Source organism: Nicotiana tabacum, chromosome 20 (genome assembly GCF_000715075.1).
Source record: "Nicotiana tabacum cultivar K326 chromosome 20, ASM71507v2, whole genome shotgun sequence".
Classification (NCBI taxonomy): Eukaryota; Viridiplantae; Streptophyta; class Magnoliopsida; order Solanales; family Solanaceae; genus Nicotiana; species Nicotiana tabacum.
The window spans coordinates 4,045,637-4,061,630 of record NC_134099.1 but is presented as its reverse complement, the minus strand read 5'-3'; the positions used below and the strand labels follow the sequence as shown (position 1 = coordinate 4,061,630).

The 15,994-nt window shown below is 36.4% G+C and overlaps 1 protein-coding gene across 1 annotated transcript; it reads right to left on the bottom strand.

Annotated features, from left to right (window-relative positions):
• Window positions 1-10,112: 10,112 nt before the first annotated feature.
• LOC107768370 (large ribosomal subunit protein uL15c-like) lies at window positions 10,113-15,036 on the bottom strand. The gene is made up of 4 exons (XM_016587492.2): window positions 14,880-15,036; window positions 14,431-14,800; window positions 10,967-11,118; window positions 10,113-10,556 (listed from the first exon to the last, which is right to left on the bottom strand). The coding sequence occupies exons 1-4, from the start codon at window positions 14,931-14,933 to the stop codon at window positions 10,329-10,331; spliced, it is 804 nt and encodes a 267-aa protein (XP_016442978.1). The 5' UTR covers window positions 14,934-15,036; the 3' UTR covers window positions 10,113-10,328.
• Between the last annotated feature and the right edge of the window lie 958 nt (window positions 15,037-15,994).

The window sequence follows — 15,994 nt, the reverse complement described above, 5'->3', positions numbered from 1 at the left end:
CTGGTCGAGGATCATATCAGAAATCTCGAAACGGATCAAAGCAAGTACAAGTGTTTCGCTAATCATGGGATTTCCTTCTATAATTAGACTTGTACCATAAGTGGAATTCCTTTACTATATAAAGAGAGTTCTAATCATTTTGTAACCATCTTACATTCACGCATATCAGAGCAATACAATATTCTTTTTCTCTCATTCTTGTTCACCAGTTCACTTCTTAGTTCTACTCTTAGTTCGAGGGCGACCTAGCTCGAGGGTTGAATTGTATTTCAATACTGGTTTGCTTTATTTAACTGCTTATTTCTATCTCTAATCTTTATATTTATCAATTGATATTAGGTGAAATCACGTATCCTTAAAACCACATTATAAGTTTAATTGTTATCCAATTTTAAGGATAAACAATTTGGAGCCCACCATGGGGCTAAGAATAATAGTGATTGCCTGGTATTAATTCTCATAACATACACCGCTTTACGCTTGTTCTTGTAAGTATCTTTGATTTCAGGATCAATATGTCAAACTCGCAAACAGTACCCCCTCACGCCGATAACGACCTTGGCTTTCATGGCGAAAATGGCAACATAGCTGCCCCGGGAAACGGAGTACCTCGAGTCAACCCCGATGGACCCAATTGACGTCAGCTCCCATATTGCCATTAATGGAAATTTGGGCGTCGACCCTGAAAATAGCATACACAGAGTTGCTCGAGCAGCCGATCGGAACGAACAGAACGGTGAATAAGGAAGAATTAGCCTTCAAATGATATTCGAGATGTTGCAGACTCAACAAGCTGCAATAGCACAACTCCAAAATCAGAATCGTGCACCAAGCAGAATCGAGCCCGAGCCATCGCAAGAAGTTGTTCATAGAGCTGAATCAGTGCCAAAGAGACTGAATGAGAACGAATCGAGGACTGACCCCTCCATTATGAAGATGCTCGAATAACTCACAAAACTAATCGAATTGGGGGAGAAGAAGATTGAGGAAAACGACTAAAGGGTAGAAGCGTACAACTCCCGAATTTCGGGGGCACCACCGATATTGGAAGGACAAGATTCTTAAAAGTTCGCGCAAAACCCCTTCCCCCCCAAGTGCGGTTCCAAAGCCAATCCCCAAAATTCCCAAGTATAACGGTACAACCGATACGAATGAACAATTCACCTCGTATACATGCGCCATCAAAGAAAATGACTTGGAAGATGACGAACTTGAATCCGTACTGCCGAAGAAGTTCGGGGAGACTCTATCGAAGGGTGCCTTAATATGGTATCATAACTTACCCCCTAATTCTATTGATTCGTTTGCAATGCTTGCAGATTCTTTTTTAAAGGCACACGTCGGAGCTATTAAACTTGCAAAGAGGAAGTCGGACATTTTCAAGGTAAGGCAGAAAGATAACAAGATGCTCAGGGAATTCGTATCTCGGTTCCAAGCAGAGAGAATGGATTTGTCTCCAGTCACCGATGGTTGGGCTGTTTATGCTTTCGCTCTAGGTCTCAACACTCGGAGTTCCATAGCTTCACAACAGCCGAAGCAAAGTTTAATCGAGTACCCAACTATCACTTGGGCCGACGTACATAATCGATATCAATCGAAGATCAAGGTTGAGGATGATCAACTAGGGACTCCTTCCGGGTCCATTTATCATAATAGGACGAATAGAGATCGATATCAACCGTACAACAGATATCGTAGAGGCAACAGGTTTTGGGTGAAGTTTCGCGTGAAATGAGAGGAGAAATGATCGAGGTTAAAATTCACGGGGGCTTGGTACTGAGGAAGATCACATTAAATATCCAAAATCCGAATAAAGGTACGACCCTATTCCAATTCTTTCTATTTTTTCGACTAACACTTGTAGGCTATCGACAAGGAGTGGCACAAAGCTTTGGATCTTAAAGCACGCATTGCACTCTTTTTTCCTTAAATCGGTTTTGTTTCATATGGGTTTTTCTGGTGATGTTTTTAACGAGGCAACCATTGTTCATGCTAACTTAGAGCAATTCAAAAGTATCTGAGGATCCCTACAATAAACCTCGAATACTGGAGGGCATTACCCTTGAATGTCAACTTTGCTGCAAGGAAGTTACTTCATAACAACGGGATCTCGGTAGGTAAATTTTGTAAGGGCCAAAAGGTCGAATGAACCATGCCCATATAGGTTACTTGAGCCCTAACGTCAAACATGAACGCATGTATAATCATCTATTGAAAGAAGTATTTTTTCTTGCTGATATCCCATGCCTTAGAAAAATTTCCTACTTTACAATTTCATACTCTTGATCTATTGTGTAAATAGGCTTAAGAGCCGATCATGACGGAAGTTCGAACAACTAACCCCACTCTTGGGGATTATCGTCTGAAAAACGAAATCGAATTATTAAAACTTTGAGATCATAAGACCTTAAAGGCGACCCTTGATTTTTACAGGCCATGGCCACCCCACTCGGGGACTGACACTTCGGGAAAGCTCGAAGTGAAACAGAAAATGAGCCTAAAGGGCAAGTTCCGAACTAATGAGGCTACGACTGAATTAACACGGATCAGAGGCGTCCGAAATCTGTAACAAATACAAAGGCCTAAGGGCCACTCTCACTTCGAGTTCGAGGTTTCATCCTCACTCGACTATAAAGCCTAAGGGCTACTTTTACTTCGAGTTCGAGCAAGTCCTCACTCGACCATAAAGCCTAAGGGCTATTTTCATTTCGAGTTCGAGCAAGTACTCACTCGACTACTAAGCCTAAGGGCTACCCGAGTTCGAAAAAACTCTCACTACTATCTTTCGAGCCCAAGGGCCCCCTTATCTCGAGTTCGAGGTTTCATCCTTACCTGACTATAAAGCCCAAGGCTACTTTTACTTCGAGTTCGAGCAAGTCCTCACTCGACCATAAAGCCTAAGGGATATTTTTTATTTCGAGTTCGAGCAAGTACTCACACCCGACTATAAGCTCAAGGGCTACCCGGGTTCGAAAAAATTCTCACTCGGGGACTATCTTTCGAGCCCAAGGGCCACCTTATTTCGAGTTTGAGCATGTCCTCACTCGATCATAAAGCCTAAGGGCTATTTTCATTTCGAGTTTGAGTAAGTACTCACTCGACTACTAATCCCAAGGCTACCCGAGTTTGAAAAAAATCTCACTCGGGGACTACCTCTCGAGCCCAAGGGCCACCTTATCTCGAGTTCGAGCAAGTACTCACTCGACCATCAAGCCCAAGGGCTACTTTACTTCAAGTTCGAGCAAATCATCATTTGACTGTTAAGCCTAAGAGCTACTTAAACTCAAGTTCAAATGGTCATTCAGGGTCCATCGATCAGAAACGGTCGAGGGCAGTACTTGTTGTCGGTCATTACCATCTCAAACTCTGGACCTTCAAGGGAAAAAGCTTTATACATTCGTCAAAACCTTTTTACAAGGGCTATAGGTCCCCGATCAAGAATTCTTTACAAGGGTCGGTCAGCCTCAAAATAAAAGCAAAAAATTACGAAAAGCATGAAGCCGAAGCAGCACGATCCTTATTGGCAGAAGTGTCTTCCCTCTCAGAATCTTCTGCACCGCCAGACTCACTAGAGTTCTCGGAGTCTTCCTCGGGAAAGGCCAGCTTCCAAGCTTTTGTTTCCTCCGTTGCTTACGTCACAATGATGATGTCATGGCAATTCGGGGTAAACATCGAAGACTTAATTCATTTCTTGTCGTTATACTCAAAAAAATGAGGGGACTATCTGTTTACAGTTAAAATCGGGCCCACTCGATTTTACTGATTAACCAAGACCGGGGGGATGGATCGAGGATTGACCCATAGTATATCAGACCGAGACATGAGGATAAAGTACCGAGTTCGGGATCTGAAGTTCCTATCGAAATTGAGACCAGATATGATCGAGGACAAACTGGATAGACGTCGAACAAGACCGAAGATATCATAATAACGAAAAGGTGAGATATCCCCCACTGGTCGAGGATCATGGCAGAAATCTCGAAACGGATCAAATCAAGTACGGGTGTTTCACTAATAATGGGATTTCCTTCTATAATAAGACTTATACCATAAGTGAAATTCCTCTAATATATAAAGAGGGTTCTAATCATTTTGTAATCATCTTACATTTACGCATATCAGAGCAATACAATATTCTTTTCCTCTCATTCTTGTTCATCAGTTCACTTCTTAGTCCTACTCTCAGTTCGAGGGCGACCTAGCTCGAGGGTTGAATTGTATTTCAATAATAGTTTGCTTTATTTAACTACTTATTTCTGCCACTAATCTTCACATTTATCAATTGGTATTAGGTGAAATCATGTGTCCTTAAAACCACATTAAAAGTTTAATTGTTATCCAATTTTAAAGGTAACAATCGGTTTAATAACTTTTTATGTGAAGAGGAGATGCACAGATGCTCCAGTGAGAAGGTGCGAGAGGTTGACCTTGGTAGGTCTAAGAAGAGGTAGAGGTAAAGGTAGACCTAAGAAGAATTGGGTAGAGGTAGGCAGGACATGGTACATTTTTAGCTTGCCGAGGATATGACCCTTGATATGAGAGGTGTGGAGGTTGAGAATTATGATAGAAGGTCAGTAGGTAATCGAGTGTATCTCTTTTCATTCCTGTAGTATTAGACCTCATCTGTTTGCACTTAATAGAGGTCTGAATCTTAATCATTCAGATCTCAGATATTAAGGGCGTTTGTTTTAAAGTTTTAATCTTCATTATTCAGATCTTAATCATTATGTGTGCTTGTTTTTTTACTTCACAATCACTTAATGGGTCTGTATGATTAATATCTATAACTGAGACTTAATTTCATTAAGATGCTATCATACATATTCATTATTAACTGCCGCCACTGCCTACCATTATCAACTACCACGATGCCGTCACCAGCACCACCACCACCATACTCAACCAACATCACCACCACACCACCATCATCCTCAATCATAGCCGCCGCCACCATTATTGACTATCACCATCCACCATCCTCATCACTCTCACCACCATCATTCTCAACCACAATCAACATTCATTCACCTCAACTGCCATAATTAACCATTCTGTCACCATCAACAACTACAACCGGTAATGTCCATCATTATAACCTACCAACACCCACTACCGCCTTCCTCAATCACAACTACCACCACCACCCGCTGTTATTAACTATCACCACCCAGCACCACCATCCTCAATCATAATCGTCACTACTACCAATCACCACTAGCTACTATTCCGAACCACCATCATCAACCAAAACTACTACCAACCTCCATCTCTAATCGGCATTCACCCGTTAGCCATCACCACCAACAACTATCATATTTTAAAAATCTATATATTTTATTGATAGAATATTATATTAATTAGTATTTCATTTGAATTTTATGTTTTTTAAATTTTTAAATAAAGATAAATTTTATACTTTCAGATGTTAAAATCAAACAGTCTTAATCATTTAATATTCAGAACTTAATACACCTCTTAATATTCAGATGCGTATTTAGATTCAAATGTCTTAATCTTAATACATATCTTGATATTCAGATGTGTATTCAGATTCAGACGCCTTAATCTTAAAAAAAAAAACAAATGAGGCCTTAGTATTATTCTCGTATTTTCTTATACTTAGATCATTATTACTACATGTTGTTTCTTTCGCCTCAGTTTCTTAATCATCTTATCTTGTTGTTGACTGCTTGTTGTTACTGCTTCCTTTTTCATCTTTCTTGAGCCAATGGTCTATCGGAACAACCTCTTTACTTTCACAAGGTAGGGCTAAGATCTGTGTACACACTACGTACTCTCTCCATATGATCACTTGCGAGATTACACTAAAGTTATTGTTGTTGTTATTTTTACATTGGTGTGATATAAACCATTAAATCGAATATATTACTATTTTAATTTCTAAAATTTATATTTACAACTCTTAAGCTCGTGGATAAGCAAATTTGACTTATTGATAAGGTTTAGGATTCAAGTCATATTCATATTTCGTTGGAACTTTCTTCCGTATTGAATCTCAACGTTATGGTTTAGCTTTTGAACTGTCAAGCTAAAGAAGACAGGAATTATTAGGACATTTACAATTTGCTCAACTGGTAAACCATGTCACACTTAATGCCAACAAAATTAAAATGAGAAATATAATTAAATTTGTCCTATTATGTCACTTAACCCCACTAAAATTATGATAAACTAAAGTTTTAGTCTTAAGCTTTGACTAAAGAAAACGTAAGTGAGATGATCAGAACATCTTTGAAAAATACTTTTCAAAGATATCAAAATTTCGTTTTCACCAATTCTCAATTGGTGTTTGGATTAGAGAACTATTTGGAATCAAGAAATAAGTAACTCACTCATATAAAGGAGCCATGACAGTTTCATGTACTGTAAATACTTATCCACATCGGATATTAGCACTAAACCATGCTAATTTACTATAGTTAAGTAATTTACTAAAGTAAAAAATGCATATTAATTAATTATGATTAAGTGCTAGAAGTATATATATACAAATATATGATGTGTATTTATTAGTTTTGCATAAACATTCAGTGTAGTAAGTAAAAGACTTCATACCCACGTGTATATTAGTTAAATAAGATATATACTTACGATCAAACCTCTATATAACATCATCTCTATATAACAAACATTCACTATAAATAGGGACGGATTTAGGGGCGCGGAAGGGGGTTCACCCGAACCCCCTTCGCCGAAAATTACATTATGTATATAAGGCAAAATCAGTTTTTACCTCTAGATATTAAGTTTTGAACCCCTTTAACACAACCCAAAGTTGTAGCTTTGTGGTCAAGGGGGTTCAAAACTTTCCTAAGGTCATAAGATCAATTCTCACTAGCTACAATTTTTTTAGCTTTTTTTTGAACCCCCTTCGTGGAGATCCTGCCTCCGCCACTGACTCTAAAAGCCAAGTTTTTTCGAAATCGATTTTTATATTATGTTATAATATATGTTCTTTATAACAACACCTCATTATAACAGTTAAAAAATATCGGAACAAACGAGCCTTTTATAGAGAAGTTTGACTATTTAAAAGCTAAATTAAATTGATTAATTTGAAATAAAAATCGAGTCCAAATAAATATTTACTGTTTCACTAACATCATGTAAATTTTCCCAGACTAAATCTTTTGCATCAAATTGCGATTTTACTTTCTTTGAAAATTCTCCAAATTTTCCAAATTCACGTCACTTTCCGAAAACTCTTCAATCCTTCTTTTTTCTTTGTTGGATCCCACCATGGGATAAGGGGCCGTAAATACCGCCTAAATGAAAGGACGTTCCTCATTCAGTAAAAAGACAAATAATACTACCACCGTCCTAATATTTTATGAAATTTGTAAATTTTGGGAGGTTAACAAAAATTCTATTGATAATATTTTATTATACAATCTCACATGTCTCAAGAACTTAAATTTATTCAACAAGTCATTTTTTAAGCTACAATGTAAAATCTTTTTAACATAAATAGTCAGCCAGATTCACTAACTTATTTTTTATAATCGTTATATATAAATTATATACTGATTATTTTCATATTATATATATACTATACATTTGCCTGTTATATTTTATGTAAGTGGTTGGGTGGACAGCTATTTAAATTATTTTTTTTTAATAAAAAATATGTTATCTTTCAATATCAAATAATATAACATATATTGTAATATTATTATATTAAAATGTGCAACCATTCAAGCATTATTTTCTAAAATGAAAAGCAATTAAGACTCTCGACAAAAAGAAAATTCCAATGATTAAATAAAGTGAGTTTGATGATAAAAGGAGCCTTCTTGCTTGGCTCTCTGCTGGTTTGATTAGGTGAAGGAAAAAGACACATCATAGTAATTAATTATCACATGTCTTTGCCTTTGAGTCATGCTTAATTTTTTCTATAACAAGTCAAACAACAAGTTTGGCTCCCTTATTTTCCTTCTTGTAGGGTTCCAAAAAGGTATGCTTAGTTGTGCAATTTCCCATTCCTATTCTTTATGAAGTTAGATGAGGCTATCAAAGTTTGGCCACTACAAAATTATGACCCTCAAAAAGTTTGGTGGGCATTTTGTTTGGTTTCCCATGAAGTATTCGGTATTCGTATTGGGGTCTTGACTAATCTGAATTTTCACTGCGTAATGCTTATTAAAAAGAGAAGCGCTTTCTATCTGAATCTTTTCCGTTTTATGGGCTTGAACCCAAGACCTCTAGTTAAGAGCACATAAATCAAATAGGGGCGGAACTACGTTGGGGGAGAAGAGTCATCGGAATCAATTAGCCTCAACAAAAAGATTATATATATATATATATATATATTTATATACACAGTGAGGGCCTCTTAAATATTTCACACGACCCTCTAAATTTACAAAATATGGACATAGTATAGAAGTGCTTACGTACCTCACTCTCTTGATGATCTAACTAACTTTCTTCAAGTGTAGGATAAAGAGAAAACCCAAAATAATTAAAACTAAAACACATTATCATTTCCTTTTGTTTTCCACTGGGGGTAATCAAATGACATGACGTAAGTTCATCTTGTTGCTTCAAAAACAATTTATCTCTTAAGAATCATGTAAAATCTCTCTAAAATCCATCTTTATTTATTCAAAGCTAAAACCTGGGGCCATTTGAGATCATTACTTTAAAATTTGTCATTGGACTCAATGGTTTATCTATGTAAAACTACTACTTTAGTTGGCAGTACTAGCGTAAGATAACACATAATTCCTCCGTTTAAAAAAGATTATCTTAGTTATGGGCGCCTTTGCCCATAAAGAATGGTGGGGACGTAAATCTACCCGAAAAGATGAGTTAGAATGAGAATTTTAAAAATGACGTATATTTATAAAGAAAAAGTATTTTTTTTTTGGTTTCATTTCTTGCTCTTCTAATTTAGAAAGACTTTTTGAAAATCGTCCAGTAAATTGTGCGAGTTTTTCAAGGTGACGTTAAAAAAAAATATATATAGTAAATTATGTATCAATAGTTTTTCAATTGACATCACCTTGAATTGTGTTCTTGGGGTTCTGTTATTTCCTCTGGATGCATGAACTAATTAGTTTTTTGTCCATAGATGGTATTTAGGTCTGTATCAAGAACCTATTGATAATAGAAAGATAAAAGAAGAAATGATAATTTATTTGTCCTTTCTCATTTAAGAACGATCATTTTCCAAATTAGAGGCGTTACATCAATTGGTAACCAAAGTAAAACTAAAATTAAGGCATGTGCATTGCATCTAATCAAAGATAATATTTTTTAACAATTGGAAAATGGAAGTTATGACAGCAATAGTCAGAAGACTAATTCTATTTTGAACACTGTTGAATTATTGTATTCTTAAAAGTTTGAAAAGTTGCATTTTCACCAATACCTACCATTTGGACCATGTCGACGTTGAATAAAACAAAATTATTTTTTTATAATAGCGACATTCGATCTCGCTTGCGCGCATCTCGACTATCATCAAATACCTACTATCTCCACCAGTATATGTATCGAGTAACTTTGTCCGCTAAGACTTAAACATACACGAAGAAATTACCTACTCCCTCAATTTCAATTTAGATGAGGTAGTTTCACTCGGCACGGAGTTTAAGAAAAAAGAAGAAGACTTTTGAAATTTGTGGTCTTAAAAGCTTAAGGGGTAAAAGCTTTGCGGAACCATGACACTTGTATGATTATAAAAGCTTTTCATTAAGGGTAAAATGAGTAAAATAAAGAGTTTAAAGTTGTATTATTTCCAAATTTACAAATGTGTCATTTAGGAACAGACTAAAAAGGAAAGTATCTCATCTAATTTGAAACGGAGAGAGTAGTAATTTTGTGTCGATGTCGTGATTTAAACCCTGGTCTCTAAGGTGCACAATCACTTCATTGACTACTAGGCCACACATTTGGGTGCGTGTACCGGAATAAAAGAAAACAACAACACCAAACCTAGTATATTCCCACAAGTGAGGTCTGCGGAGGGTAGTGTGTACGCAGACCTTACACCTACCTTGAAGGTAAAGAGGTTGTTTTCAAACCCCGGCTTAAGAAAAGATGAAGAGAAAGGAGTAGCAACCAGCAGTAACAACAACAAGATATTAAGAAACAAGCGTAATGAACAACACGTAATAAATTTACCAATAATAGAATACAAGGCTAACTACTAATCCTACTGGTACAGGGAAGACACACAGAAAAATAGAAATATACTTTGGAAGCATTAAAGGGAAAAGAATCCAAAACTATTTGAATGTTGCTTTACATCCTTTCTGGAGTGACAACATAAAAAGAATTTTGTGGCTATCATAAATTTTGGCTTAAGCAGAAGAAGGGTCAGCTGCTTCAGATGCAGCAGCAGCTCTTTTCTTGGCAAAATATTCATCAGCTCTAGCAAGGTTTTTAGCAACTGATGGTTTTACCCACTTCTTTCTGCCCGGTAGAACGGTCAATGAACAACCAGCAGCCTCTAGTTTTTCCTTTGCTGATGTTGAAAAGGCGCGCGCCTTAAAGTTGAGCTTCACGCTTAGTTCACCATCACCTAAGATCTGAAAATGGAGATACGTCGGAGACATTACTCTTAAGTTAATACAGATGGCACTATAATGTCATTAGACGTGCAGAAACTACACAGAGAATTATGAAGATAGGGGAAGCGAGGAACACAATATTATATAATTAGATTGCACAGAAGAAGATGTTACGTTCCTACTTTATAGTTGCTAGCACTAAGGTGAAGACAGAGCCGAGGATCAATAGGAAACAGCCTCTCTACCTTGATAAGGTAGGGGTAGGGTCTGAGTAAATACTACCCTCTCCAGACCCCACTTATGGGATTACATTGGGTTTGTTGTTGTTGTTGTTGTTGCAGTACTAAGGTGAAGATACAGGCAAAGCAGAATGCACTGAACAAAATACGGGGAACCAACATGCGACAAAAGTAAATGTTATTGTGTACCTTTAGTGGAAGTCTTCTTTCTCTCCCTGAAGGATTTATTAGACCCTTCTGCTTGAGGGACTCAAGCGACACCTCTTCCCCTTCTTGAAATCCTGCCTCTTCTATGTCTTTCAAGTTCACCGGTACATATTTCGGAAGTCCAGCAGACATGCCTTTACAAAATTCAAATGCACACGTTAGCCGGTTTTTGGCATGATTTACACATACATAACCAGACAACACTATACTCCATAAATCTGACGCTCTACACAGCGTAAACCAATGATCTCAGATATAACGAACTCAATATGCTTACAAACATGCATATGTTAGCACGATCAACTGAAATGTGAAACAGGGGAAGAACTCTTTATCAAAGTATCACCAGTGACAGCAGAATAAGAACTTTTTGTTTTCATCGGATAGGTGGACAAGCTCTCAAGTTCATACTTCTTACCAAAACCTTTTCTAATATCTAAGCAGCAAAAAATAGTTTTAAAAAGGTACCAAAGGGATGTCATCCCTGAGTGGAAAAATATCACTAGCAACAGAAGTCTATGGAGCTCGTCAGTACTAGAAGTCTTGTACTGAATCCACCATTACAGCAAATGGCAAGTAAAAGCTTGCATAGTTTTGGGCTAAAAGTGATTGAAAAGGCTAATGAGAAACTGACTAATCAGCAAGCTAAATGCTCCAGCTCTAGAACCATGAATGAAGCTAACTTAAGAGCTCTTTCTGCTTATATGACATAATGTACCTTCAGAAATTTCTGCGAATTCTTTTTTTTAATAAGGTAAAGGTTTTGTTAAAGGAATACCAAGAAGGTACCCAAAAAATTACAAGTTTTCATTAAAGGAGAACCAGAAAATTCTGTGAATCTATTTAGTCGGTGTAATACTAGTAGGGCATATCAATCTTGTGAAATAAGATAATAACCAATAAGGTTTGCGCCCCTCTACTTTAACTCTTTTAAAGACCTGTACAGTCAGACCTCTCTATAACATCATCCTTATATAACAATACTTCACTATAAAAGCCAAGTTTTTTCGGAACCAAATTTCATGTTCTGTTATAATATATGCTTTCTATAGTAGCAATTCGCTATAACATCCAATAATATCTGGAACAAACGAGGCTATTATAAAGAGGTTTGACGGTAATAGGATTAAAAGGAGGAAGTGCCCTCTAAATACCAATGACATTGAAGGGAGAAGTTCCTAGATAAAGTAATTATTGACTTCCCATTCCCCTTACTCTTCCCACTTATGTCATGTACTAGTTACAAAATAATGTCTTAAAGAGATATAGAAAGAAAATGACTCTAGAGATTAGAGATGTCCATGAAGTGGATTAACTTAAGATTCGACATTGTTAATATTCTAATATCATTGTGATGTTTACTTTAGTTGGCTTATCATACAAAAGAGAAACGGGAGGCAAAGGTTGCAAATATCTAGTGCTGATTATTGATTTTGACAGAAGAGCGTAACTCGACGAGACATCCTTAACTAAATGAATTAATCACCTCATGAAACAAATAAAAGACGAGATTGGAGGTTTTGTAGAGAGCACTATTAGTTACTTCAGTTAGTAAGTTAAATCACTAAAGAAGTCAATGATATGAGAAATTAGACATTTCAAGGTCTAATAAGTTAAAAAAGAATAAGAAAATTAGAAACGTTTTCTTTATCATGCAACTCTAAGCATGATAATTATACCTCAGCCAAACATAACGCAAAAATGTATAAGTTATGTGTTGAAGTGAAAGCCAGTTATAAAGCCACACAGTCATACCCAGCAACTTGACATATTGACCAAAATACCTTGGTCCAATGTACTCCGAGGATCTCATATCCAGCAAACCACCATATACAAGGCCATCAAAGTAGGTTGAGAGCTATAGAGATTATCTTCTAAATGCCAACATATTATAGAGCACCAACTTAGTTTTAGTTGCAAAACCTACGTTTAGTAGAAATGGACTTGCTTTAGCATGTCTTGTGACAAGAGAAAATTTTGGCCAAAGAATGATTTATAATCCCCCCCCCCCCCCCCTCTTCCTTCATCACTTTCTATGAGCAATAATTTATTTTTCAGAGAAAAAAATGTTAACTGCATCAGATAAAATAGCAGCATTTCATAGTCCAAATCCTGGACCTGGTTCATGCTTCTTGCAATCGAACCTTATAGCTAAGGGAAGTGAAGATTACTCAAGTGGTACCTACACTGAGACTAGAAGGTCAAGGCTCTCAGATTCAGTTCAAATCAAAGAAAGTGAAACCCTTTGATCCGGATTCCTCCTTACCACCTTAGTATGAACTTTGTAATATTTTTTATAGATAAGTTCCCAGTTATGGGAAGGTCAAGAAGGGACATGTTCTATATCAATTGATTCTGTTTAGTATAGCAAAAGAAGCCGTTGTTTGAGTAAGAGTTCTTAGAATGCTATCAATTCAGCAATAAGAAACTTTTCTGCAGAGCTTTCAGCTGGTTGGCAGGCTTTCCTTTTGAGTTTTAGTAAGGTGATAATGGTCATAAATTTTTTGCGGAAGACAAAAAGGACGAGGAATTCAGAATATAGCAAATGAGAAAGGCAGATTTCAAGAAATTCTGTCTTGACATCACCTAATTGTGGGTTGCTCTTTTTCCTAGTGCAGTATGTAATCATTGTGAATAAGTTTCTTTGTACTAATCATCAGTATATTTTGAAAATCCCTTAGTAATGGCAAGTCACCCTAATCTGATAATAGTTTTTACCATCCTATGCAAATTTGACACTGTAGTGACACATAACTGTTTATAAAATGTTTGTAAAGAAAGAAGCACATAGCCAAGCTAAAGCTATAAATTCAACAACAAGCTAAATGCAACTTATCCACAAACTTATCACTGCAAAATTATAACAATGCAGAAGTACACAGAAACAAACAACAAACACAGGAAAAATGTAAATCCAAAGAAACAACAATTACGCTTCAGTCCCAAAATAAGTTGGGGTCGGCTATATAAATCCTCACATACAACATTACTCCATTTAAACTCACCTCATTCCATTATTATGCAAATACAAACAAAAAGTACTACTTAGATGTTCTGTATATTTTCTAAATGAATCCAAACAAACAAAAAGATTACATAATTATGTTGAAGCACATGATCAAACTAAAGCTACAAATTCCACAAGCTAAATACACACATCCATGAACTCTTCTATGCAACATTATAACACTGCAAAAGGACACATAAACAAACAACCAATACAGAAAAGGTAAATCCAAACAAACATCAACTACGCCTCAATGCCGAACAAGTTGGGGTCGGCTATATGAATCCTCACAGACCACGTTACTCCATTTTAACTCACCTCATTCCATTATTATACAAATACAACTAAAAATTATTAGAAGTTATGTATATTTTCTAACCAAATCCAAACAAACTAAAATTACATAATTATGTTGACAAGCAATGTTAAAACGAATTACCTCCAGCAATTCCTCTCAACTTAGGAAGTCTCCTATAAAGCGGCATTTGACCTCCTTCAAAACCCTTTCTAACACCAGGTCCAGACCTTGATTTTTGACCTCTCATCCCAAAACCACAACTACCTCCTTGTCCAGCTGCATGCCCTCTACCTTTTCTCTTCCTATTCTTTGTTGCCCCTGGTTGTGGGCCCAAGTTATTAAGCCTAAATCTAACACTCCCTGAATTTGCTGAATCAGCAACAGAAACATCAAAGCTTGCAACTTTATTGAAAATAAGAAATGGGGTTCTTGTTCTTGGGGTAGTTTTCTGGTTACTGAGTTTAATTGAAGGAAAAAGATTTGAACTTGACGTCAAGTTTCTTGAATTACCCTGAAAACAATTGATGGGATTAAAAAAATGGAAAATTTTAATGGAAAATTGTTAAAAGAATGAGATAAAAAGATTGTACCTTGAATGAGGAAGAAATGTGGGGGAGAATTGCAGTGGAGATGAGAGACGCCATTGTTGATAAGGAGGACTTGAAGATTGTGTTCACTGTCCAACAAAAAGAGTTGGATTTTAACGGATAGGGGTGGTTATAGGAGGGTCTATTTTTTATATTTGTAAATTGTAAATTTAAGGAAAATTTATCATCAATTTTAAGGGAAATTTGCACTTTAGTCCCTAAAATATTAACTAATTCTAATGTGGTCTTTATAACATCCGGCTAAGCACATTTATTTAATCTTCAAATAATTGAAATATGTATTTTTATTCATCTACTTGTGAATCTTCACAACTTTAACGAATTAGCTACTATTACATTAGGTTAAATAAGTATTGTTGTTAGGGCTGTTCAAAATCGTACCGTAAACGTTAACCGAACCAAACCGATAACTTATTGGTTTATTGGTATCGGATTATCAGAGTAATAAATGGTGAATGGATTGAAATTTTATAATTAACGACTTAACCGTTTGGGGTGGATTACTCAATTTTCTTATCGGATAAACTGTTAACCCATTAAGAATTTTTATATTTATACTTTTACTTTCTTATGCATGACAGGTTGTGGTCAAGAGGGGTTGCTCTAATGGTAAGCAACCCCCACTTCCAACCGATAGGTTGTGAGTTCGAGTCTCCCCAAGAGCAAGGTGGGAAGTTCTTGAAGGGAAGGATGCCCGGGTTTCTATTTTGGAAACAGTCTCTCTACCCTAGGGTAGGGGTAAGGTCTGCGTACACACTACCCTCCCCAGACCCCACTAAGTGGGATTATACTGGATTGTTGTTGTTGTTGTTGTACTTTCTTATGCATGACAATATGCGTATCTTCGTTATGTAGTTGTCCTGTGTACTCCATAACAAGTCTTCATTGAGTAATGTACTAAGGATTATGAATGGTAAGTTGAAATGATAAAAGCCAGTGAATTATGCAGTTTGGCCGTTTGGTATTCACGAGACTAGGATTGCTCAAAAATTTTCTATTTGGTTTAACCGATAAACCGTCCGATAATCGCATGATAATCATTAATCTGATACCAATCCGTCCGTTGTATTATCTGATGGCTAGCGGATTATTATATT